General features: G+C 43.3%; 2 protein-coding genes across 3 annotated transcripts in view; one reads left to right on the plus strand and one right to left on the minus strand.

Annotated features, from left to right (window-relative positions):
* Nucleotides 1-4,039, minus strand: part of zbtb4 (zinc finger and BTB domain containing 4) — a 41,085-nt gene extending 37,046 nt beyond the window's left edge. Inside the window, exon 1 of the mRNA XM_062065120.1 lies at nt 3,890-4,039. The gene's annotated coding sequence lies outside the window, so the exon portion shown is untranslated. The remainder of the gene's footprint in view (nt 1-3,889) is intronic.
* Nucleotides 4,040-7,520: 3,481 nt separating this feature from the next.
* Nucleotides 7,521-19,974, plus strand: polr2a (RNA polymerase II subunit A). Of its 2 annotated transcripts, none has more exons than XM_062065117.1 (29): nt 7,521-7,844; nt 8,536-8,668; nt 8,738-8,874; nt 8,979-9,152; nt 9,251-9,532; nt 9,607-9,768; nt 9,848-10,068; nt 10,153-10,285; nt 10,370-10,494; nt 12,539-12,767; nt 12,853-13,062; nt 13,143-13,311; nt 13,388-13,482; nt 13,555-13,758; nt 13,832-14,054; nt 14,131-14,314; nt 15,007-15,178; nt 15,264-15,369; nt 15,453-15,658; nt 15,733-15,996; nt 16,089-16,296; nt 16,385-16,485; nt 16,561-16,665; nt 16,745-16,927; nt 17,011-17,214; nt 17,298-17,484; nt 17,561-17,674; nt 17,763-17,912; nt 18,000-19,974. In XM_062065117.1, the coding sequence occupies exons 1-29, from the start codon at nt 7,758-7,760 to the stop codon at nt 19,148-19,150; spliced, it is 5,919 nt and encodes a 1,972-aa protein (XP_061921101.1). In that variant the 5' UTR covers nt 7,521-7,757; the 3' UTR covers nt 19,151-19,974. The 2 variants fall into 2 exon arrangements, with proteins under 2 accessions (XP_061921101.1, XP_061921102.1); XM_062065118.1 differs by having other exon boundaries at nt 12,557-12,767.
* Nucleotides 19,975-24,050: the final 4,076 nt, after the last annotated feature.

Consider the following 24,050-nt stretch of genomic DNA (forward strand, 5'->3'; position numbering starts at 1 on the left):
TCATATCTTAAAGGGCCACACACACACACACACACTCACAAACACAAATATGCTACTCTCATAACAACTAACAAGACATCATGGCGAAGCCAGAAGTCGAGTTTCGTAACATGGAGACATTCTCAATACTTTTCTTTTGTCGAGCACAAAGGAAAGAACATTTTAGTTAAATGTAAGTTGTGTCTTGGATCAAAGATCCCATTTACTTAAAGTTAAACTTTAAGTACCAATGATAGTCACACACACACTAGGTGTGGCGAAATAATTCTCTGCATTTGACCCATCACCCTTGATCACCCCCTGGGAGGTGAGGGGAGCAGTGAGCAGCAGCAGTGACCGCACCCGGGAATACTGCCCAAAACAGCAATTCAAATCTGATGAAACAGCTACATAAGCAACATGCTTCGACGAAGCTAGTAAAGTGAGAGACAGACTCCGATGCCACTTCAGCTCCACTTAGGGATCTTAACGGAGGGACTGCTAGCCAGGACAACATTGATAGAGCCATTGCAGCGTATGTGCTAAAGGACATGCAGGCTATTTCTACAGTGGAGTCACCCGCTTTCAGGAAGCTAATTAGCATGATACCGGCGTCAAACAGCAAATGGCACGGAAAACATGTACCAAGTACCTGGACAGTGAATACATAAACATGGAAAGCGAGCTAAAGAAAACACTCCAAACTCTGCCTCTGCTCATCATTCATCATTGAAGGTACAAACTCTGTCAATTCTCTTATATACTCTTTCAGTCTAGACTTCTAGAGTGTTTGATTATCACATCACTCTAAATGTATAGACTAAAAAGTTCACAAACATAAAGAGGGATCCTAGTGGGCAAGGCCAATCTTTCCTTTTCTCTAAACTAAAACTGGGGAAATGTGTAGTGTTCTAAGCTTCAGTACAGTGTTGATCTCCTGAATACATGATTTTATTTCCGAATTCCTTGAGAGAAAAAAAATGCCTGGTTAGGCTTTGGGAATGTCATGTGTGCCTTCCTTAGGTGAAGCCAGGTTTGCAGCTATGCTGTTATTATGCTGTTTGTTACTTATGTATGTTATGTTGCAGCTATATAAAATAGTTTTGTCAATTTGTTCTGGCCTGAAATAAAAACATATCTTTGTCTTTCTGTGTTGTATGTAGACCACATTGCTTAGCAGAGTTCAGTGATGCAAATGCATGTCAAGTTGATCAACAGATTGTATTATTCTCTAGTGCAATAACAGTACTGAATTGAAGGCTAAAAGGGCATTAATGGGAGCCAAAAAAAAAGAAAAAAGAAGTAACTAAATAGTTACTTTTCACAGTAACGCATTACTTTTTGGTGTAAGTAACTGAGTTACTTTTGAAATAAAGTAACTAGTAACTGTAACTAGTTACTGGTTTTCAGTAACCAACCCAACACTGTTGGTCATTACAGTGGTACTCAGAGAGCCAAGTGTTTTCTGAGGTGGTAGGCCTATTTGGGGAAAAAGTTTGAGAACCACTGATATACAGTAGGTGATTTGGCCCACTTAAAATGAACATTTTAAAAATTTTGTTTTTTATGAGCTATGTACTAAAATTGTATGTATAGGTAGGGGTCCTGCTTTGGAAATAAATTGTACCCCTTTCAGAGATCACATTTATTTTTGCAAAATCGTACAGAATAAATTGTTATGTGTTTACAGTTTTCGTTGGATTTTATTTTGATTTGCTGTGCACAGAGGATGTGTGAGCAGTGTGCAATGGTGCACCTTTAAGAGAACATTGTTTGTAGCCAATTGAAAGTGAGCAGCCATTGTGATTGTGCACCGGTAGTTTATTTTTCGTTCACATATTTTCTTATTACACCAAGGATGTCAAACCCTAAAGCACGCTACAAACAATCCAATCAAGGTCAAGATATGCGTAGATAAAACACAGGGGTGTCAAACTAATTTTCATGGTGGGCCACATTTACGGCTGCACTCAGAGGGCTGCTTGTCACTGCAAAATATATATAATATGAGCATATAAATGTGGAGTATAATCTCTTCATGATAGTAAACAATTGCCCCTTCATTTGATAATTATTATTATATTGTTTACCAACAACTTACGGAAAACCTGCTTCGACATCAAAAGTCAATGAGACAAGCAGCTATTGTATAAATTATTTCAATATGAGTAACAATGACCAAAACATTTATAGTTTGATACATCAAATAATGGTTGTAGTTAATTTAATGAAATAATGAAACAATATCAACTTAAGAACTATATATAGTGTCATGCACTACATGTTCTTCTGTCAAAATTGAAATAAACTGAGCAAGAAAGATGAAGTGTCGTCTTATTCCCAAACTTTCACAGGCCACCTGAAATGATGTGGCAGGCCAAATTAAATGATGTGGCAGGCCAGATGCTCTCTTGAGTTTGACACCTGTGATATTGTAGTAAAACATACAAAACTGAGGCCAATTAATTTAAGCCTATTGGAAATGGTTACCCAATTGTTCAAATACAACAGCAAATAATATATAGCATAGGCCAATATTTTTTTTCAATGACTCCCCCCCAAAAACAATTTATAGACATAGGATTTTTTTTCCAAATAAAACTAATTTCTGGCTAAAGTTATGTTTTATAGTCTATTAAAAGGCACCTTTTATTATTATTATTATACTTTTGTTACTTAGTACTATGTTGCTAGCATGCTAATTGTTAGCATGTTAGCTATTTTACTCAAATCTAAAGGCAAATACATGTATATATACTGTACATGCAACTGTATGAATGTTCAATGTTGTAAAAAGCTTCTTAATTTTTGAGAAATGGAACTGCCTTGGCAGGTTTGGTACTTACATAGTCCTATTTTGTCAGTTACTAAGATGCTAATTGTCAGCTGGTTGGCATTTTAGCTAGATTGCTAATGTCAAATTCCCTACTCAAGGCCAATACTTTTTTAAACATAGCAAACACATGTTTTCTTGTAGCTTTTTGAATGTTTTCTTTTCAAAGTGACCCTAATCATTCTTTATAGTGTCCTGATGACAGGCGAGTTTGGCGGTAAATTTAAAAAAAATAAAAGTACAAAAAAAACCTGGGCCTCTTATGCGTGGTCCTCAGGCAAAACTTTGGATAGCACAGTGCTAAGATATCTTAACAAAACATCCACATCTTAGTTTTGAGATAAACAATCCATCTTGAAATTACTAACACACTGGCAAATGTTTTTTTCAAATGTAATTAAAAGCTGATTTTTTTTTTTCTTTTTTCACAACGATGGATCTTGTACATCGTTATATCTTCTGGCTAGTGTACAATTTTAATAGTCTATCAAAGACACTTATTATTGTAAATGCCAGACTTACGTTGTTTGATTTGCAAATATATTTAAATTAGTTGTGCTCTTTTGGTACTATCTTGCCTGGTGCCAGCATGCTAACTGTGTAATACTTAACAATTTAGCAAAACAAAGTATTTTGTTATTGTTAGAATGTACTGAGAGCCATTACAAAACTATAAGAAAAACACAATCCTGCATTTATGTTACAAATTAGCCTCCACGTTTGCATTTGTTGGCGTTGCACAGCCCCAATAAGCATCCTGGGACAAGAGCGCATCCTAGTTACACACATCCTTTGAGGACAAACTATGATTTAAAAACACAGGTGATTTTTTTTTAATAAAAATGGGCTTTCTTTGTAATAAACCAATTTTGAGGATTAGGGAAGCATGAAGTAAAAATAATCTAGTATTAAGTTGCAAACCCATTTATCACTCTCTATTTGGATTTGTAATGACATCACTAATGAAGGTGAAACAACTACAAAATGGGGGCCGGGGGCGTGACGTAATCACGGCAGTACTAACTCAGCGCAGTGACGTTTGATAGATTTGTTTTCAGATGCTAAAGGAACACTCACCGTGCCCAAACCAGAAAGGTCAGAGGTCGCGGACGTGACGAAAGAAAGCGCACAAGGCTGTGTACGACACTTCAATGACCTTTACACTTCGTGACAACACGCTCTTGACGTTGAGTCCCGTCCATCAGAAGTGAGTGTGGGGATTAGCTCCGCCCATTTCCGCCTTCAAGGTTTGAGTGTTGCATAAAACTTCCGTTGTTGTAATTCTCACATTACCCACACGGGGACGCTATTTGTCCAAAATATTATCCGGAGGCTGAATCGCAGTTAGATTTCCCTTTGAAATAAAAATTACACTTTTCCAACTATAACCGGAGTTTTAAAAATACTGTCTATGTTTCTCCGGTATTCCCTGCTGCAGCAAAGAATCACAACGACTCAGAAACACAAACATTGAGTTGTGAAAGCCAACATGCACTATTCTCTATAGGCAAACTTTTTCTACTGAGGGACACAAAGAGAATGGTGATCATTTTCACATTTTGATTCATTTAAAAGTATAAAACCAAATCAAATGGGGGTGGAGGTCAATATCTGCAAAGCTAAGAAAATGTCAAATTTATTAAATACATCTAAAAAATTCACCTCAGGCGTTTGTCGTGTAGGTCAGTGGTCCCCAACCACCGGTCCGTGACGCATTTTCTACTGGGCCACAGAGAAACATTAAATATATAAATGACTGTATTTTCTCCGACTTAACTTTCGCCAGTCCCACTAACATTGTTTATAGATGTACAAAAAAACTCCTCATAGGAAGTTGCCATTTGTTATAACTTTGTGACATGATACAAAGCACAATAATGGAACATATAAAATATAAACGTGACAGACTGTAGACAAAGGCTGATTTTTATCTGCAGTCCTCAGCAGGTTGATGGTAACCTGCAGGGGATCTCATTGCAAAGAAACAGGCCCAGGGCTCCCACTAATTCAGAGTTAGTGAGTTGTATTTTTCATGCACTTATTTTTGCTGTATTTATCTGGCAAAAGTGGAAAGCCGGTCCCTAAAATAATGCCTACATTAAACCGGTGTGGTGCAAAAAAGGTTGGGGATCACTGGTGTAGGTGATCAGGGGCGCCGCTAGGGATTTTGGGCCCCATGTAAAGAATCTTTACAGGGCCCCCTGTATTATAATTTCATCATCATTAGGGGCCTCTCTGGGCCCCCCTTAATCATGGGCCCCTAGAATCCGTCTCCTTTACCCCCCCCCCTTCCGGCGCCCCTGTAGGTGATGTCTGCTTCTTTATTATTATCAATACAAGCAATACAATCAGCTAAATTGAGGACTTTATAACATACTTAAAAACTTATCAAATCTGTTGAGCATAAGTATCCTGGCTAAAACTGTAAAATACACAGGTAGCCTAAAGACTTGGGCCATGTCCAGTTTTCTGTGTTGTGTTCTAATGCCTGATGTGCTCAATTTTGTCTGTATCAGAACAGTTTTCTTGCCATTGTTTCAGAACGGGTTCACAAACCGGTGGGCTGATGATTAAGCTCCCCCAGGACGCATTTAGGAACCTCTGCTCTGGAAGAATAAAACAGGCCGTGGTTATGGTTCAAGTGTCTTTTATTGAGGCAAAAATTCAATCACTAAAGTGGCACATACGGCTTCAGGAGTGTTATGCAACATTTACCAGTAACACTTACAGTCAAGTGCTGCCATTTGCTTCAACCAGCCTTATCCCGCAGTAAGTTGTAACGAAATAGTACAACCACACATGCGAACGTACAACCTATATTACATGAATCACGTGGAAGTCAATACATCACCTTTTACTTTGTCGTGGACCGAACAGCCGCATTGACAAAATACCTGTTGGCAAGATGTAGTCTTCGCTTGTACACGCAATGATCAACTAAGGGAACATGTTTTTAATCATTTGTCATTAGAATATATGTACAAGCAGCCGTAATAAGAGACACATGTAAACTGGTCTCTATGGTCTATCTTGACAACAAATATGATAGATAGCAAAATGGCTTCTGTCTTCGACAATGACGACAAGTCTAGACTTCTACATAAAGGCATATAGTTTAACTGCCACCGTGAGTTTAGCGTATTAAATCGACAATTAAAGGAAATCGGGTTATATTAGTTTGGCTACAAAGCCTTGAAGTTAAGGAATAACCGACATTATTCAGGGCTACAATTTCCTTGTTAGCAAGCGAAGGGCGCACCAGCTAAAGCCGCCATGTTGCTTTGCAAAGCTCCCTACGACGACGTTAGCCAACAATGCAAGTAGTCTTAACTGTCCATTAAATATGCAGTTAATTCTTTTGACGAATCAATCGTGTGAGAAATAACAATTGTAATACGAATCGAGCCAAATGTAGTAGGTTTAGACTAGAACAACTGTAAGTTGAAAGCGATGACGCTAAGCTAAACGTCTGACAGAAGTGAGATAAAGAAAGGCTAAACTATCAACGTCAAGACCAAATAAAGCGAAATGTGCGAAGAAGTAGCCGAATAAAACATTAATACACATGAAAGCGACATTAACAATGAAGGCAAATCTTCCACTGTACCAAAACTAACTAATATACATTGTAATTCGAGATCTAATAAGACAGTTTAAAAGATCAATGTTTAAAAATTAAAAAAAGAATAGTAATCGTCAGTTAAAAAGCTAACTCCATTTTGTCTCAACGCCACCAAAATACAGACCAACGCGTCTCATACCGCGGCCTACGGTCAAGTCATCAATGCAAAAATTCAACGAAACAAAATAGTAATTACATAGTGTGGCGATTGCAAAGTCAAATAAAAATAACATTAATATCCATACAAACCGGGGGTCAAAGTGAGCAAAGTGGCAACGATTGGCAGCAACACGGCTTTCCCTGGATTTTCCTACTCAGCATGCCGGGCTAGCCGACGCAGCCTCTGGCGTTCACAACTAGGCAAGTCCGAGGCTTTTCACAAGTCCCGAAAACGACAGTGTTGTCGTCGGAAAACCAAATCGTCGATGTTGATAGAAAAAAAGAGTAAAAGAAACAATCCGCTGGGCGGTGATTTTCTGTAAAAATACAAAAGGATTGGACATAATTGTGTGTTTAATCTCACTAGTATGCAGGCCCCAACCCTGATCTTCTTTTCTTAGCGCCCAGGCTCACCCAGAGCGAGACGATCCCGCGAGCAGAGTTTTTTTTATTTTTACTCTGAGGGAGAAATTCACATCGGCAATCATCGGTAAACATCGGAAAATATGGGCGGGGTTTGTTGCAATTATTATAATACGGCGAGTATCTTGACCTTCATTGGTCAACTATTCCACTCTACTTAATATTGATGATAAAACACACCAATCAGGGGGGGTTAATTTAGCATTCTACATTACGATGCAACGCCACATAAAGAACAGCTTAGTCTGTGGTCACTTGACCAATGGGAATGAGTTATGATAGAATCAACACCCGCCTGTATTTATGATTTGCTGGGAAAATAGACTTACTTTTTCATTGGCTTACCAAAGAGCTAATTATTTATTAAAAATCCAGAGCAGCACAACCAATGAGCGTTGTACTACAGCTAGCTATGTCCCTCCCACCAGAGACGTAGACCCTGCGGTCTTGACTATGTAACCCCGTAGCAGGCACTCAGTCTATAAAATGGCGCGTTGGGCTCACTAATGCTCAGAAGTGCTGAGAGCGCTCCACGCAGTAGATCGGAAAAGGGGAGGGGGTTGTAAACCGTCTACTAGTTTGGATCAAACCACGTAAAATTAGTCTAAAAGGCGACTAACATCAGATGTCCCGGGGATCCCGCCATTGGTGGCCTGTTTTGGGACCGTGGTGAATACTTACAGGCTGTTCCTGCTCACAAAGAGACGTGCCGAGGAAGGACGCGTCTTTTGAATAGACAGGATGCACGGACCGCCCTCCGGCGACAGCGCATGCCCCTTGCGCACGATCAAGAGAGTACAGTTCGGCATCATCAGCCCCGATGAGCTTGTAGGTCTTGTGTTGGGGAAAGGGAAATATTTTATTTATACCTTTTTAGAAACCTCATGTACACACTTGACTGTGTTAGCGACTGATTGTAGTTTGACATTGTGTAAAAGACACATCGGTTAACAATGAAAATGCTAGCTGTTAGCCTAGCCTAGCTAGCCGTTCAGGCTTGAGGGGCTTGAGCTAACAAGCATGTTCGAGGAAGTTTGCAAACTCAAAGCACACCACTTTGAGTGAAATAAGTCATGATTTCTTTTCAAAATTTTTTTAAATTTAAAGCATTGGAAGTCGTTCAAGCAACAGTGAACAAGAACAGTCCGTGTTTATCTAGTAAATGATCCGTAATATGTTAAATGTTGTTTTGTTGTGACACGAGTCAATCGCACTGTACTGGTGGGAATATTACCACACTATTATGTAAATAAAAATACTTTGGGAAAATCAATTATGCATTATTTCTTAACTTCTAGTTGTATGTACAATTGTACGAATAACACATTCATATTTGATGTAAGCTGACTGAATGTAATAAGGATTGCAGAATTCTGGTGTGTATGGATTTTTTTTTGGTGTACCATTACTTGATGGATTATTTCAATATTACAACATCCACACTTTTATTTTGATAAATGAACATTGTTCATTAATTGATGTAACCATTGACACTGACACATAATGTTGTCTCCTATAGAAACGAATGTCAGTTACGGAAGGGGGAATCAAATACCCAGAAACCACAGAAGGTGGTCGTCCGAAACTTGGTGGCCTTATGGACCCGAGACAAGGTGTCATAGAACGAAGTGGGAGATGTCAGACGTGTGCAGGTACAGTATTGTAACATTATGACACATTTACTGCATCAGTTGGTTGCTTTTTGACCCATGATTTTTTAGGTAACATGACTGAATGCCCGGGACATTTTGGGCACATTGAACTGGCAAAACCAGTTTTCCACGTCGGCTATGTTTCCAAGATCATGAAAGTTCTACGCTGTGTCTGCTTCTTTTGTTCCAAGCTATTAGTAGATTCGGTAAGTTTGCTTGTAACTTAAGGGTACATAATGGAAAAAAAAAATTAGATTTCTGCACCAGTCAATGTATTGTCTGTTAAAACTAAATGTATTCCTATCTGCAGAACAATCCTAAGATCAAAGACATCCTTGGCAAATCCAAAGGGCAGCCCAGGAAGCGTTTGACACATGTGTATGAGCTGTGCAAAGGTAAAAATATCTGTGAAGGAGGAGAGGAGATGGACAACAAGTTTGGGATGGAGCAGCAGGAGACCGAGGAAGACATCACAAAGGAGAAGGTATTTTGTTGGAAATATTTAACAGTTAAACCACTAACAAGTGCCTTTGTTTTTATGTAATCAACTCATTTGTGGTTCTCGCTTGGTGATTTGTGCAGGGCCATGGAGGTTGTGGGCGCTACCAGCCACGTATCAGGCGCTCTGGCCTGGAGCTCTATGCAGAGTGGAAGCATGTCAATGAAGATTCTCAGGAGAAGAAAATCCTGCTGAGCCCTGAGAGAGTGCACGAGATCTTTAAACGCATCTCGGATGAAGAAGACCTCATCTTGGGCATGGATCCCAAGTTTGCGCGACCGGAATGGATGATCGTCACTGTGCTTCCTGTACCTCCGCTGGCTGTCAGGCCTGCTGTGGTCATGCAGGGCTCTGCTCGCAACCAGGTACGAGTGCTAAAGTTAAGACAAGACTGCAAAGCACGCAAAGAGAGTCTTTACTATGTGCCCATTTTTCCTAGGATGACCTGACCCACAAGCTGGCTGACATCGTCAAAATAAACAATCAGCTGAGGAGAAATGAGCAAAGTGGTGCGGCAGCTCACGTTATTGCAGAAGATGTTAAGTTGCTTCAGTTCCACGTGGCCACCATGGTGGACAATGAACTTCCTGGCTTGCCAAGAGTATGTGTGGACTGTTTGTCAACCATCCACCTTGAATTGATAATGGCTGTTTTCATATTTGTGTTTCTCCTCCTATTAGGCGACGCAGAAGTCGGGCCGGCCTCTCAAATCTCTCAAACAGCGTTTAAAGGGGAAGGAAGGCAGAGTCCGAGGTAACCTGATGGGCAAGCGTGTTGACTTCTCAGCGAGAACTGTCATCACCCCAGACCCAAATCTCCAAATTGACCAAGTGGGCGTCCCACGATCTATCGCAGCCAATATGACCTTTCCGGAAATTGTCACGCCCTTCAACATTGACAGGTACAAGACATAATCTATCCAATGAGGTGTGCATGTAAAAATGACAACTGTTCCAATATGAGTCTCTTTGCCAATGTTGTTAAGATTGCAAGAGCTGGTGCGACGAGGCAACAGCCAGTATCCCGGGGCCAAATACATCATCCGTGACAATGGAGACAGAATCGACCTGCGATTTCACCCTAAACCAAGTGACCTTCATTTGCAGATTGGCTACAAGGTGCCACTGAAATAATCCTAATGATTATAACTACTATTTTGTAGACCTGGAGTGTGACTAATCGTGAGCGTCTTCTCTTTGTAGGTGGAAAGACACATGTGTGACGGAGACATCATCATTTTTAACAGACAGCCCACTTTACATAAGATGTCCATGATGGGGCACAGAGTTCGAATTCTGCCCTGGTCCACATTCCGACTCAACCTCAGGTATCATTATTGTCTTCATCATTAATTCTTTATTTCACCACATAAAAACCTATTGAGATCATGATCTCATTTTCAAGGGTGATGTGACCAAGAGGTGAACAGCACAAACACATTTTGAAAGAGATTTGCAAATGATAAATGGGCCAATAAGTAAATTAATTGAATTATAATTGAAAATAAAATCTTAAGTTTACCGGCATCGATACATTGCCATGTACATGTTTGTTTTCTTCATCTCTCGCTTTTACACAGGATGCAAGAGGTTTCACTCTGCATCGCTCTCAGCACTTTAGCACATTCCTTCAATCAGAGAATTGAATTGAGGGAGTGAACCCTTTTGTCAGTCTTCCACAATCTTCCGACAGCACGACTCGCTGGGGACAAGTACCAAAATGTAACAAAAATTAAGAGGAAAATGGTTGATTGCAAAGCCAAATGTCCCGTTGTGGGAATATTTCAGCTTTATAAAGCAAGATTAGCCTGTCAACATGAGTGGAAAAAAAACAGTATGCCCAATTTGTTGGAAAGAAACGCTAACAAAAAACACTGACCAAGTGTTTTTTTTTAACTGAGGAAAAAAACTGCACTGCAAGATTCAACAGATTGAGAATTGATTATATTTTTATTATTTACCTATTTAGGATAATCAAGTTATTTAACTTCCATAAAAAATACTAATGAAAAGTTTATTGCATTGTAAAGGGTTACTTGCATTGTGTATTATGATTCTGTTGGTGATTAATTTGGACTTAAAATAATGCTGACAATAATATTGTTTATTGGCAATAATTTTAGAGACACTATATCGCCCAGCAAAATTTGTTATTGACCCAGGTCTAAAAAAATGATAATCAACCTTTTATCAAAGACACTTTCTCATTGTGTTTAGTTAGTGGTAAAGTGCACTCATCGAGGGTGGATGCTCCCCTTTCCTCTCCCTTATCTCTCCTGCTTGCTTCTTTGTCTTGTCTCAACTTTCTTGTTGCCTCTTTTTGCACTGCTCTCCAAATCTAAACATTGGAACTATTTAACTGAACTCAACGAAATTGACAAGATCTTGCTGTCGTGACGAAGCAGTTGTTGCTGGACACACGACGGACTCTTGGGAGAAGGAGCGCCGCGTGCCTGGCGACACTTTTGTGTCGAGGACGTGAAGATATCTACCTATTCGGAATTATGACAACAGGACATCTGCTGATTGGAGTAAGCATTGCTCTGGTTTGTCGACAAATTGGAAGTTGCTGGCAGTCTTCAAAGTACCCCAAAGCTGCCACAAAGGATTGGAGGATGCGGGAAGAACTGTGGACACTCTTGTGATTTTGGATCACATTGGACTGTCTGCCCCGCAGTTTTGAGGACCAGTTATAGACAATTTAGAGTGAAAAGAACATTTTATTTTCACTCGCATACAAAACATTCTAACTTGGATTTTCCCTGGCGTCGAGACTCTCCCGAAGGACAGTGCAGCGAAGACACAACAAACTCCCTTCTTGTCTCTCATGGACACACACCTGTTGTTGTTGACTTTGGACTTATCGGCTGCACAGACATCAAGGCCGCGGAACAGAGACACTACGGGCTTACACACACACTTGCAACCACAAAAATATACACCACACATACACAACCCACCCCCCCAGACCCAACGCCCTCGACGCAAATCCCATAGGGGTGATGAATGGATGGTCAGCGCCTGAGAGCTGCGGCCTACCATCATGACCTCGCCCTTCCCTCTGTTGCTCGATATCTCGAGATGTATATGTGCTTTGCTATGGAGGTTTTTTCCCACTCCAGACTGGGCCCCCTTAGGAGCCCAGTCTAGATTGTATTTTTTTATTTTTTTTTACTCATCCTTCCCCAGCGTTTGACCTTTTTCCCATCTTTTACGGGGCGCCTTGTGGCGACCCATCAGCGTTCCTGTTCTGTAACCCTGTACACTGTTTTGTCCAATCTTAAACGGGTTTGTGCTGAAAACAAAGTTTTGTTGTACTTGTGCAATGACAATAAAGACCTATCCTATCCTATCCTATCCTATCCTAAACAGCCTGTGGTCTGCCTTCAGTGTCACCACCCCCTACAATGCTGACTTCGACGGAGACGAGATGAACCTCCACCTGCCACAATCCCTTGAGACGAGGGCAGAGATTCAAGAGCTAGCCATGGTGCCACGTATGATTGTCACACCTCAGTCCAACAGGCCCGTCATGGGAATTGTGCAGGACACGCTCACCGCCGTGCGCAAATTCACCAAGAGAGACGTCTTCTTGGAGAGGGTGAGACGTTTGTGAACACCCAGCAAAGACTGTCCTTGTTTTTAGGTCATGCTGTTTGCAATAGTCACACATTTTCTTACCGCAGGGCGAAGTCATGAACCTCCTCATGTTCCTCTCCACCTGGGACGGAAAGGTGCCCCAGCCGGCCATCCTTAAGCCCCGCCCACTGTGGACTGGCAAACAGATTTTCAGCCTGATAATTCCCGGGCACATCAATGTCATTCGTACACACAGCACCCATCCTGACGATGAGGACAGCGGTCCTTACAAACACATCTCACCAGGAGACACCAAGGTATAGCAGTCATTGTTTGAGCAAGAAATAGAAATTTGTTGCAATTCAAGCAGACTCACATCTGAATGTTTACCTTTTAGGTCATAGTGGAAAATGGTGAGTTGATCATGGGCATCCTGTGTAAGAAGTCTCTGGGAACGTCAGCCGGCTCCCTCGTCCACATTTCCTACTTGGAGATGGGACATGATATCACTAGACTGTTCTACTCCAACATTCAAACTGTGGTCAACAACTGGCTGCTCATTGAAGGCAAGCCTGAAAACTGACTGGATTGTTGTAATGGCCACAGGGTTTTGATTAAAACTATTTAAAAATGTTTTTCCAGGTCATTCCATCGGTATTGGTGACTCTATTGCTGATGCCAAGACTTACCTTGACATCCAGAACACCATCAAGAAAGCCAAACAGGATGTGATAGAGGTATGACACCTTATATGACCTGTAGAAGCTCAGACTGAACGTCTGATTCTTAACTTGTGCTGCTTCCGTCAGGTCATCGAGAAGGCCCACAACAACGAGCTAGAGCCAACCCCTGGAAACACATTGAGGCAGACCTTTGAGAACCAGGTGAATCGTATCCTCAACGACGCTCGTGACAAAACTGGTTCCTCTGCTCAGAAGTCTCTGTCAGAGTACAACAACTTTAAGTCTATGGTGGTGGCCGGATCCAAGGGCTCCAAGATTAACATCTCACAGGTAGAGTCCCAGTCTCGACATGTAGAAAATTATAACCTGTGTCCTGAAAACAGAATGTGGCCTCCTCTGCTAGGTTATTGCTGTGGTGGGGCAGCAGAACGTGGAGGGTAAACGAATCCCCTTTGGCTTCAAACACCGCACATTACCTCACTTCATCAAAGATGATTACGGCCCTGAGAGCAGAGGCTTTGTAGAGAACTCTTACCTGGCTGGCCTGACTCCAACGGAGTTCTTCTTCCATGCCATGGGAGGCAGAGAAGGTCTTATCGACACAGCTGTAAAGACGGCTGAGACGGGTAAGCAAAGTTAGATATAGAAGGTATAAGAAAACCCAGAGGAGAAAAAATGTATACAGGTGAATATCTGCCACAGGTTACATCCAGCGGCGTCTGATCAAGTCCATGGAGTCTGTGATGGTCAAGTATGACGGCACAGTGCGCAACTCCATCAACCAAGTGGTGCAGCTGCGTTATGGAGAGGATGGCCTCGCTGGAGAGAATGTGGAGTTCCAAAATATGGCAACGCTCAAACCATCAAACAAATCTTTTGAAAAAAAGTAAGCTATAAACTAAAATTGTATACAAGTTTAAAAAGCAAACAACTACATGTTAGAGCCGGGTAAAATAATCAATTATGGATCGATATCTTCATTTTTAGCAACGTCGATTCAAAAGGCATATTTCGATCATTACCCCCAGCACCATGACTCTCCCCGGTAGTCTTGTGTGTGCAACGGCAGTGTCGTACTGATTATGCCAACGTTACTGGATCTGCGAACAACAAGCCATCTTAAGCAAATTAAAAGAAAGTGAGGGACTTACTAACGTAATATTATCACCCGATCACCGCGGACCATGAAGATACAAACAGTAAGAGAAGCCAGAGTAACTTTTATTGGCAAAGAGTTCCGACTGGACTCGTAAGCTTCGGCTCATACAGACATATTACCACACTACATTTTCTAATACAACGTAAACATCTGACCGAAACTGTTAATATTGATTATATTTCAAATTAAAGAACATTGTAAGATCACTGCTGAAGAAAGGATGGCCGGTAGTTTGGTTTACATATTAATCTCTTACACAAATCAGTGTCAAGTGCGCCACAAAAAAACAAGTGCACACTTCCGGCCTTCACAATAAAATTGCTGTGCACTACTTTCTGACTGACTGCGCTAACAAAATATGACTCCCAGAAAAATAACTTGCATATTCAATGTTATTATTTTGCCCTTGATCTGTGGAGGTTCCGGTTTGACTGCACCAACGAGCGAGCACTGAGACGAACGCTGCAAGAAGACGTGGTGAAAGACGTGATGACCAACGCTCTTGTGCAGGGAACTCTGGAGAGAGAGTTTGAGAAGATGAAGGAGGACAGGGAGAGCCTCCGAACCATTTTCCCTACCGGTGACAGTAAGGTGTGTCTATCCTCCCCAAGAGTGTCCTTGGCCGCCCTCCTCACAGCTCATACTCATGCGCTACAATGCTCTTCCGCCAATGCAGGTGGTGCTGCCATGCAACTTGGCAAGAATGATCTGGAACGCTCAGAAGATCTTCCGTATCAACACGCGCACCCCGACTGACCTCAATCCAATTCGAGTTGTTGATGGTTAGTTTAGTTTATGCACTGCTTGTGTATCTTTTTGGTCCATATTGACCAAACAGCTGAACTTCTAATGGTGACTGGCTCAGGTGTTCACGAGCTGAGTAAGAAGCTGGTGATTGTGAATGGTGAGGATCCGCTAAGCAGACAGGCCCAAGCGAACGCCACTCTGCTCTTCAACATCCATTTGCGCTCCACACTCTGCTCCAAGCGTATGACGGAAGAGTTCCGTCTTACCACCGAGGCTTTTGACTGGTTGCTGGGAGAGATTGAGACCAAGTTTAACCAATCTATTGTGAGTGGCTCTATCCTACTTCTTGATAGGTCTTTATGTGAGGGATTCTTTATGGGTACCTTTTTTACAACCAGGCCCACCCAGGAGAAATGGTTGGTGCTTTGGCTGCTCAGTCTCTTGGAGAACCAGCCACACAGATGACCCTAAACACTTTCCATTATGCCGGTGTGTCGGCCAAGAACGTCACACTTGGTGTACCACGTCTGAAGGAGTTAATCAACATTTCCAAGAAGCCCAAAACACCCTCGCTCACCGTTTTCCTGCTGGGCCAGGCCGCCCGGGATGCAGAACGAGCCAAAGACATCCTCTGTCGACTGGAGCACACTACACTGAGAAAGGTGACAGCAGCTTTTATTTGGATTACCTCCATTATTTTCAATAGTGTGCCTTGAATCAATCAATAAAAAAATCCCCTTTTTGTGTTTTTTAGGTCACGGCCAACACTGCCATCTACTACGATCCGAACCCCCAAAACACTGTGGTCGCCGAGGACCAGGAGTGGGTGAATGTCTACTACGAGATGCCAGATTTTGACGTGACTCGCATTTCCCCGTGGCTGCTGCGTATTGAGCTGGACCGCAAGCATATGACTGATCGCAAGTTGACAATGGAGCAGATTGCAGAGAAAATCAATGCAGGTGTGTGCGCATTCAGTTGTCAAGTACTTTAGTGACACACTTCTTCTCTGAATTAATGCCCATTTGAAATGCAAAATGTCAAACAAAGGTTTTGGAGATGACCTCAACTGCATATTTAATGATGACAACGCTGAGAAACTCGTTCTGCGAATCCGAATCATGAACAGCGATGAGAACAAGTTCCAAGATGTGAGCAATTGTTTTTGAAATCGTAACATGTAAATAAGTGAAGCCATCATAATTGTGTGTAACTTTGTTGGCTAGGATGAGGAGGTGGTGGACGAAATGGATGACGACGTTTTCCTAAGATGCATTGAGTCCAACATGCTGACAGACATGACACTTCAAGGCATCGAGCAAATCAGCAAGGTAATGACGGACATCCGACAACGTGTCGCTTGTAACTTCATATAATAAGCTTGCCTGAGGTCAAACTTTGCTTTCCCAGGTGTATATGCACCTGCCCCAGACGGACAATAAGAAGAAGATCATAATTACAGAGGACGGAGAGTTCAAGGCCCTGCAGGAGTGGATCCTTGAGACTGATGGTGTAAGCCTCATGAGGGTCCTCAGTGAAAAAGACGTCGATCCTGTCAGGACCACGTCCAATGACATTGTGGAGATCTTCACGGTATGAAAGTAACTCTGGCAGCTTCAATGGCAGAAATATGTTTTTTCAGAAAAAAATCTTGAACATGTCCTTGTCTACTGCAGGTGCTTGGTATTGAGGCTGTGCGAAAAGCTCTGGAAAGGGAATTGTATCACGTCATCTCATTTGACGGCTCATACGTCAACTACCGTCACTTGGCGCTGCTTTGTGACACCATGACGTGCCGCGGTCACCTGATGGCCATCACGCGTCACGGCATCAACCGTCAAGACACAGGGCCGCTCATGAAGTGTTCCTTTGAGGAGACTGTAATATTGCTGCTTCTTTACAGTCATTCTTCAAAGATGGTTGAACTATTGTCACTTCTACATTTTTGTCTTTCTGTCTCCAGGTGGATGTGTTGATGGAGGCTTCATCTCACGGAGAAAGTGATCCGATGAAGGGCGTGTCTGAGAACATCATGCTCGGCCAGCTCGCTCCCGCTGGAACGGGCTGCTTTGACCTGCTGTTAGATGCTGAGAAGTGCAAATACGGCATGGAGATCCCCACAAACATTCCTGGCATCAGCGTGGCCGGACGTAAGCGGAGACATTTTAGCCCACTGTGGTGCCCTTTTTGTTCTTGATATTCCTGATTTGTCGTTTTTGTTTCTAGCCACCGGCATGTTTTTTGGCATGGCGCCGAGTCCCCTGAGTGGAAGATCCCCCGCTATGACCCCGTGGAACACTGGAGCAACACCAGCCCATGGTGCCTGGTCCCCCAGTATTGGTGAGTTGACACAAAGCTTCTTTCTGTTGTTGTCGTCACTATATTGTCCGTACATTTACTGACCCCTGACCTGTTTCTCCTCCATCAGGAAGCGGCATGACCCCCGGGGCAGCGGGCTTCTCACCAAGTGCAGCCTCAGATGCAAGTGGCTTCTCACCTGGTTATTCACCGGCTTGGTCCCCCACTCCTGGCTCCCCGGGTTCTCCTGGACCTGCCAGCCCCTACATCCCATCTCCAGGTTGGTGGGACTTTAAAGAAATAAAATAAAATGTAAACATTTAAAGAGGCGATGCCATTTCGTCAAATGTACATGTTTCCACTCCAGGTGGCGCCATGTCTCCCAACTACTCACCCACTTCCCCTGCCTACGAGCCTCGCTCCCCAGGTGGCTACACCCCCCAGAGCCCAGGATACTCACCAACATCACCTTCCTACTCACCAACTTCCCCCTCTTACTCCCCCACCAGCCCCAACTACAGCCCAACGTCTCCTTCCTACTCTCCCACCTCGCCCTCCTACTCTCCCACATCGCCCTCCTACTCCCCTACATCTCCATCCTACTCTCCAACCTCCCCTTCTTACTCGCCGACCTCCCCATCTTATTCCCCAACATCTCCCTCATACTCTCCGACTTCGCCCAGCTACAGCCCCACTTCGCCTTCATACTCCCCGACCTCGCCTTCATACTCCCCGACCTCGCCTTCATACTCCCCGACCTCGCCTTCATACTCCCCGACTTCTCCGTCTTACTCGCCCACATCACCGTCTTACTCACCCACCTCTCCCTCCTACTCGCCAACTAGCCCCAGCTACAGCCCCACATCGCCAAACTATACGCCCACATCGCCCTCCTACTCTCCTACATCGCCCTCCTATTCTCCTACATCACCCTCCTACTCCCCAACCTCCCCCAACTACACGCCGACCAGCCCAAACTACTCCCCGACTTCCCCCTCGTACTCCCCAACCTCTCCGTCTTACTCGCCCTCCAGTCCACGTTATACTCCTCAGTCGCCTACCTACACGCCAAGCTCACCTTCATACAGCCCCAGCTCCCCGTCCTACTCGCCCACCTCACCAAAGTACACCCCGACCTCACCCTCATACAGTCCTAGCTCACCTGAATACACCCCAACATCCCCCAAGTACTCCCCAACATCCCCCAAGTACTCCCCAACATCCCCCAAGTACTCCCCAACATCCCCCACCTACTCCCCGACGACACCCAAATACAGCCCCACCTCGCCCACCTACTCCCCCACCTCTCCAACGTACACACCCACCAGCCCAAAATACTCCCCTACTTCGCCAACCTATTCCCCAACTTCACCAAAGTACTCGCCCACGTCGCCTACCTACTCGCCAACTAGCCCGAAAGGATCCACTTACAGCCCCACCTCGCCAGGATACAGCCCCACCTCGCCCACCTACAGCCCAGCCATCAGCCCAGACGACAGCGACGAGGAGAATAACTGAGGGTCTGCAAAGGAGGAGGCGAGGCAGCTGAGGGTGGACCATGATACATTTTAGCCATCTGAGCAGTCTTTACTTCCCCGAAATAGTTGAAACTATTATATGAAAAACTAACTCATTTGCCTGAAGGGAGGAAAAAGTCTGCCGCCCGCACACAGCATTGAAGCGAATTCCCAAAAGGGTTGAGGAAAAGGATGACGCTGAAGATATTGTATTTTTTTCCCCTCTAGTTTACTGCATTCAGCCTCTCATTTGCGATGTTGGACGTAAAGCTGTTTTGGAGAAGCGTACATTTTGCCAAAAGCGCTTTGAAACGTGTAATGGAGGAGGAATAGTTCAGATTTTTGTTTACTGCCTGGTGTTGCAGTGTGTCTTGTGGATGGAAAAGAACTGACAAACATCCGATAAATGACATGCTGACCATCTACTATCCTCGCTGCTTCCTCCTTCACCCCTTCAAAAACTGAATATGATGTCATGAAAACACTTACCAGCGCACACACACCCACACACGCACACGCACCCACACGTCCTCCGGGATTTTGAAGACATTTGCATTAAAGGCAAAAACAATAGTGTTATTTCCCTAGCATATATCATTTTATTTTCTCTTTTAAGTTTTAACTTTCTGAAGAAATGGGTGGTGCGTTGAGCATTCTTTCCATGGGTAGCATCATCCAACTTCATGTGGACATATTCCCAGACCCTCCTTTGTATTGCAAATCAATGTTTGTACCCTTTTTCTGTTTGTCATTTGGACTATTCCATTTATTTAAAGGTTAAGCTATGGATAAAGCACAATTGCAATATATATATATATATATATATATATATATATATATATATATATATATATATATATATATATATATATATATATATATATATATATATATATATATATATATATATATATATATATATATATATATAGCTTTTTTCTCATTTGCTTTGGTGATTTTGTAAACCTTATTTTTGCGCATTTCTTTTATGGATGAAGAGGCTAGTGGATGAAGATGAACACCCCTTCCCCTCACTTAACCCCCTTTTTTTTTTGCCTTTTCTCTCCCAAAACCTGCCTGCAGTTAAACGTCAGAAGCGACATGTTTGGCTTTCTCACGTATGGTTAGCACCTTGCAGAGGTCATTAAAGAAAACATTGGTTGGCCTCATGTTTTATATAAATTGTTACTTTATTTGCCACTTGCGCTCCTTCCTTATCCCTGCTTTTTTCCGGTCACATATAAATCTTTTTATTCCTCCCACAACCGTGGGGATTGGGGGTTTCTGGTTCTGACATGCAGTCCGAAAATAGGAATTCTAAGCAGTTGATCATTGTTGCTTCCAAAAAATTGACTCCCCCCCCGCCCCCCACTTGGTAAGCGTTTACTTCACTTAACTGGAAGCACGATTTACTGCCAAGTCCATCCGGAAGATCAGGACTTGTTCAAATGAGCATTGTTGTGTTGGCGAGACAGGGTTTCAAGCTGAGGAAAGACTTATTTGAGCGAAGGAAGGGTTAATTTAATGTTGCCGCTGTATAGAAATAATTTCACAATTTTGTTCTATGTATCTGTTCTGTTTCTGACTTAAAATTAAAAGTTTTACAATAAGTCTGTGTTTTTGTGTCCGATCATATGTAATGTGTGCACTCATAGTACATGTGTGCTGTACTTATTACGATATGTAATTTTCAATAAAAGCATGTGCAGTCATACCTTAAATCAGTGATTCTCAAAGTGGTATGTGGGCTACATCTGCTATGCCAAAAATCACTTTATTGTACTGTCATGGAATTCAGTAAGTGTTTGTTTTCCTGTATTCAAACAGTGTTACTTTTCAAACTAATATTACAGTGGCCAAACATGTCAAATATACTTGCTAAAATAAAACCTCTGCCTTGTTTTAAATGAATACTTAGGTCTTAGGACTTATACGCTACTGTATTTTAGTGGTTGTCATTGTGGCACTTGGAGAGCCAAGTGTTTTCTAAGGTGGTACTTGGTGAAAAAGTTTGAGAATCACTGCCCTAAATTACTCACCGTTTATACCACCAGCATTTTTTAAATATTGATTGGAAATGAAACATGTACAAGAGGAATCATTATAGGAATATTAATATTTCTTAGCTTTTATTTACATTTTAACGAGAACTTAAGTCATACATTTCCAGGTTTATGAATAATTTCGGGCGCGACTGTGTGTGTCAGTCAATGATGTAGCGGCTGGCTACGGGGTGTTAGCCAATGGCTTTGGCTGGGGGGGCGGGACTTCCGGGGAAGTTAGGGAAGTGACGTTGTTGACAGAAAGTGTTGGTTCGAGTTTTGCCGGGAAAAAGAATAGACGCATATTGGCGCTGTTGTGTGACTTAAAATACATCTTTTACAATAAATGCAAGATAACTGAAGAAGTCTCTGAGCCTACATTCCTGGGATTATTACAATATTGATATTTACAGAACAGTCCAAAAGTTATTGAAAAATACTGTTGTATTGAAAATAAATACTTGTGTCTAGTAATGAAACGAACAGTTACCCTTTTAGAAAAATATTTACGAGGAAACATCAAAACATTAGCATTAGCACCAGCATTGTCTTTTAACCCAACAAGTGCCACAAGAGGACGCTGTTGCTTACAAAGAAAACAATGTGCGTTTTTTCCTCTGAAATTACATAAAACAGTTTTATTGTGTAAGTAATGTGTACATACAACTAACTAACTAGCTAGTAGATGTTAAAGCTACTGTTTATTTAGGATGACTTCGACGATCAGATTTCCAGAAAGTAAACGTCATCATTCTCTAACCTTTCAAATCGTTTGGGACATGGGAAATTGAAAACACAAATTATTTTATCGGAAGATGAAAATAATGGTATTTTGAGGGGGCGGGGGTTGAGGTGCAGGCAGCATACCCCTTCCCCTTTGAGCTTTTCTGGATGAAATGAAATTCATTTTTCCAATCATTTTGGAACTTACAAGCGTGTTTCTTCTTCTTACTCGTTGTCGCCATGTCTCTTCTTCGTTCTTCTGCTTCGTCTTCTTCTTGTTGTGTGTGCAGTTGTGCACTGAGCTCCAAAAGCCGTAGATGTTATTGTAGCGTCCCGGAAGAGTTAGTGCTGCAAGGGATTCTCTGGTATTTGTTCTGTTGTGTTACGGTGCGGATGTTCTCCCGAAACGTGTTTGTCATTCTTGTTTGGTGTGGGTTCACAGTGTGGCGCATATTAGTAACAGTGTTAAAGTTGTTTATACGGTCACCGCCAGTGTGACATGTATGGCTGTTGACCAAGTATGCCTTGCATTATCATTAAACCAGTTAATTGATCATACAACGTGTCAGCATTTCTTGACATCTTCGAGTAAAGTTCATTGTTAAACCCGTCCAACGCTACATTATTATGTGACTGGGCCGGTACGCTGTTTATATGGAGGAAAAGCGGACGGCTGGTCAGAATGCGGCTGTTAAGGGGTGAAGGTTTCAGGTGAGAGAGGACGTTAAACGCAGTGTCTTTAAAGCACGTCCCCAATATTGTTGTCCGGGTGGAAATCGGGAGAAATTCGGGAGAATGGCTGCCCCGGGAGATTTTCGGGAGGAGCACTGAAATTCGGGAGTCCATCCATCCATCCATCTTCTTCCGCTTATCCGAGGTCGGGTCGCGGGGGGAGCAGCTTAAGCAGGGAAGCCCAGACTTCCCTCTCCCCAGCCACTTCGTCCAGCTCCTCCCGGGGGATCCAGAGGCGTTCCCAGGCCAGCCGGGAGACATAGTCTTCCCAACGTGTCCTGGGTCTTCCCCGTGGCCTCCTACCGGTCGGACGTGCCCTAAACACCTCCCTAGGGAGGCGTTCGGGTGGCATCCTGACCAGATGCCCGAACCACCTTATCTGGCTCCTCTCGATGTGGAGGAGCAGCGGCTTTACTTTGAGCTCCCCCCGGATGGCAGAGCTTCTCACCCTATCTCTAAGGGAGAGCCCCGCCACCCGGCGGAGGAAACTCATTTCGGCCGCTTGTACCCGTGATCTTGTCCTTTCGGTCATAACCCAAAGCTCATGACCATAGGTGAGGATGGGAACGTAGATCGACCGGTAAATTGAGAGCTTTGCCTTTCGGCTCAGCTCCTTCTTCACCACAACGGATCGATACAGCGTCCGCATTACTGAAGACGCCGCACCGATCCGCCTGTCGATCTCACGATCCACTCTTCCCTCACTCGTGAACAAAACTCCGAGGTACTTGAACTCCTCCACTTGGGGCAGGGTCTCCTCCGCAACCCGGAGATGGCACTCCACCCTTTTCCGGACGAGAACCATGGATTCGGACTTGGAGGTGCTGATTCTCATCCCAGTCGCTTCACACTCAGCTGCGAACCGATCCAGCGAGAGCTGAAGATCCTGGCCAGATGAAGCCATCAGGACCACATCATCTGCAAAAAGCAGAGACCTAATCCTGCAGCCACCAAACCAGATCCCCTCAACGCCTTGACTGCGCCTAGAAATTCTGTCCATAAAAGTTATGAACAGGATCGGTGACAAAGGGCAGCCTTGGCGGAGTCCAACCCTCACTGGAAACGTGTCCGACTTACTGCCGGCAATGCGGACCAAACTCTGGCACTGATCATACAGGGAGCGGACCGCCACAATCAGACAGTCCGATACCCCATACTCTCTGAGCACTCCCCACAGGACTTCCCGAGGGACACGGTCGAATGCCTTCTCCAAGTCAACAAAACACATGTAGACTGGTTGGGCAAACTCCCATGCACCCTCAAGGACCCTGCCGAGAGTATAGAGCTGGTCCACAGTTCCACGACCAGGACGAAAACCACACTGTTCCTCCTGAATCCGAGGTTTGACTATCCGGCGTAGCCTCCTCTCCAGCACACCTGAATAGACCTTACCGGGAAGGCTGA

This window comes from Entelurus aequoreus, linkage group LG12 (genome assembly GCF_033978785.1).
Source record: "Entelurus aequoreus isolate RoL-2023_Sb linkage group LG12, RoL_Eaeq_v1.1, whole genome shotgun sequence".
NCBI classification, from domain to species: Eukaryota; Metazoa; Chordata; class Actinopteri; order Syngnathiformes; family Syngnathidae; genus Entelurus; species Entelurus aequoreus.

Excerpts from the sequence above, each read along its gene's own strand:
- polr2a (XM_062065117.1), top strand. The coding sequence starts at position 7,758 with ATGCACGGACCGCCCTCCGGCGACAGCGCATGCCCCTTGCGCACGATC. Across the intron at positions 16,297-16,384 it reads TGCAGAGAAAATCAATGCAG|GTTTTGGAGATGACCTCAAC; the intron begins GTGTGTGCGCAT and ends TGTCAAACAAAG. Across the intron at positions 17,215-17,297 it reads AGTGTTCCTTTGAGGAGACT|GTGGATGTGTTGATGGAGGC; the intron begins GTAATATTGCTG and ends TTCTGTCTCCAG.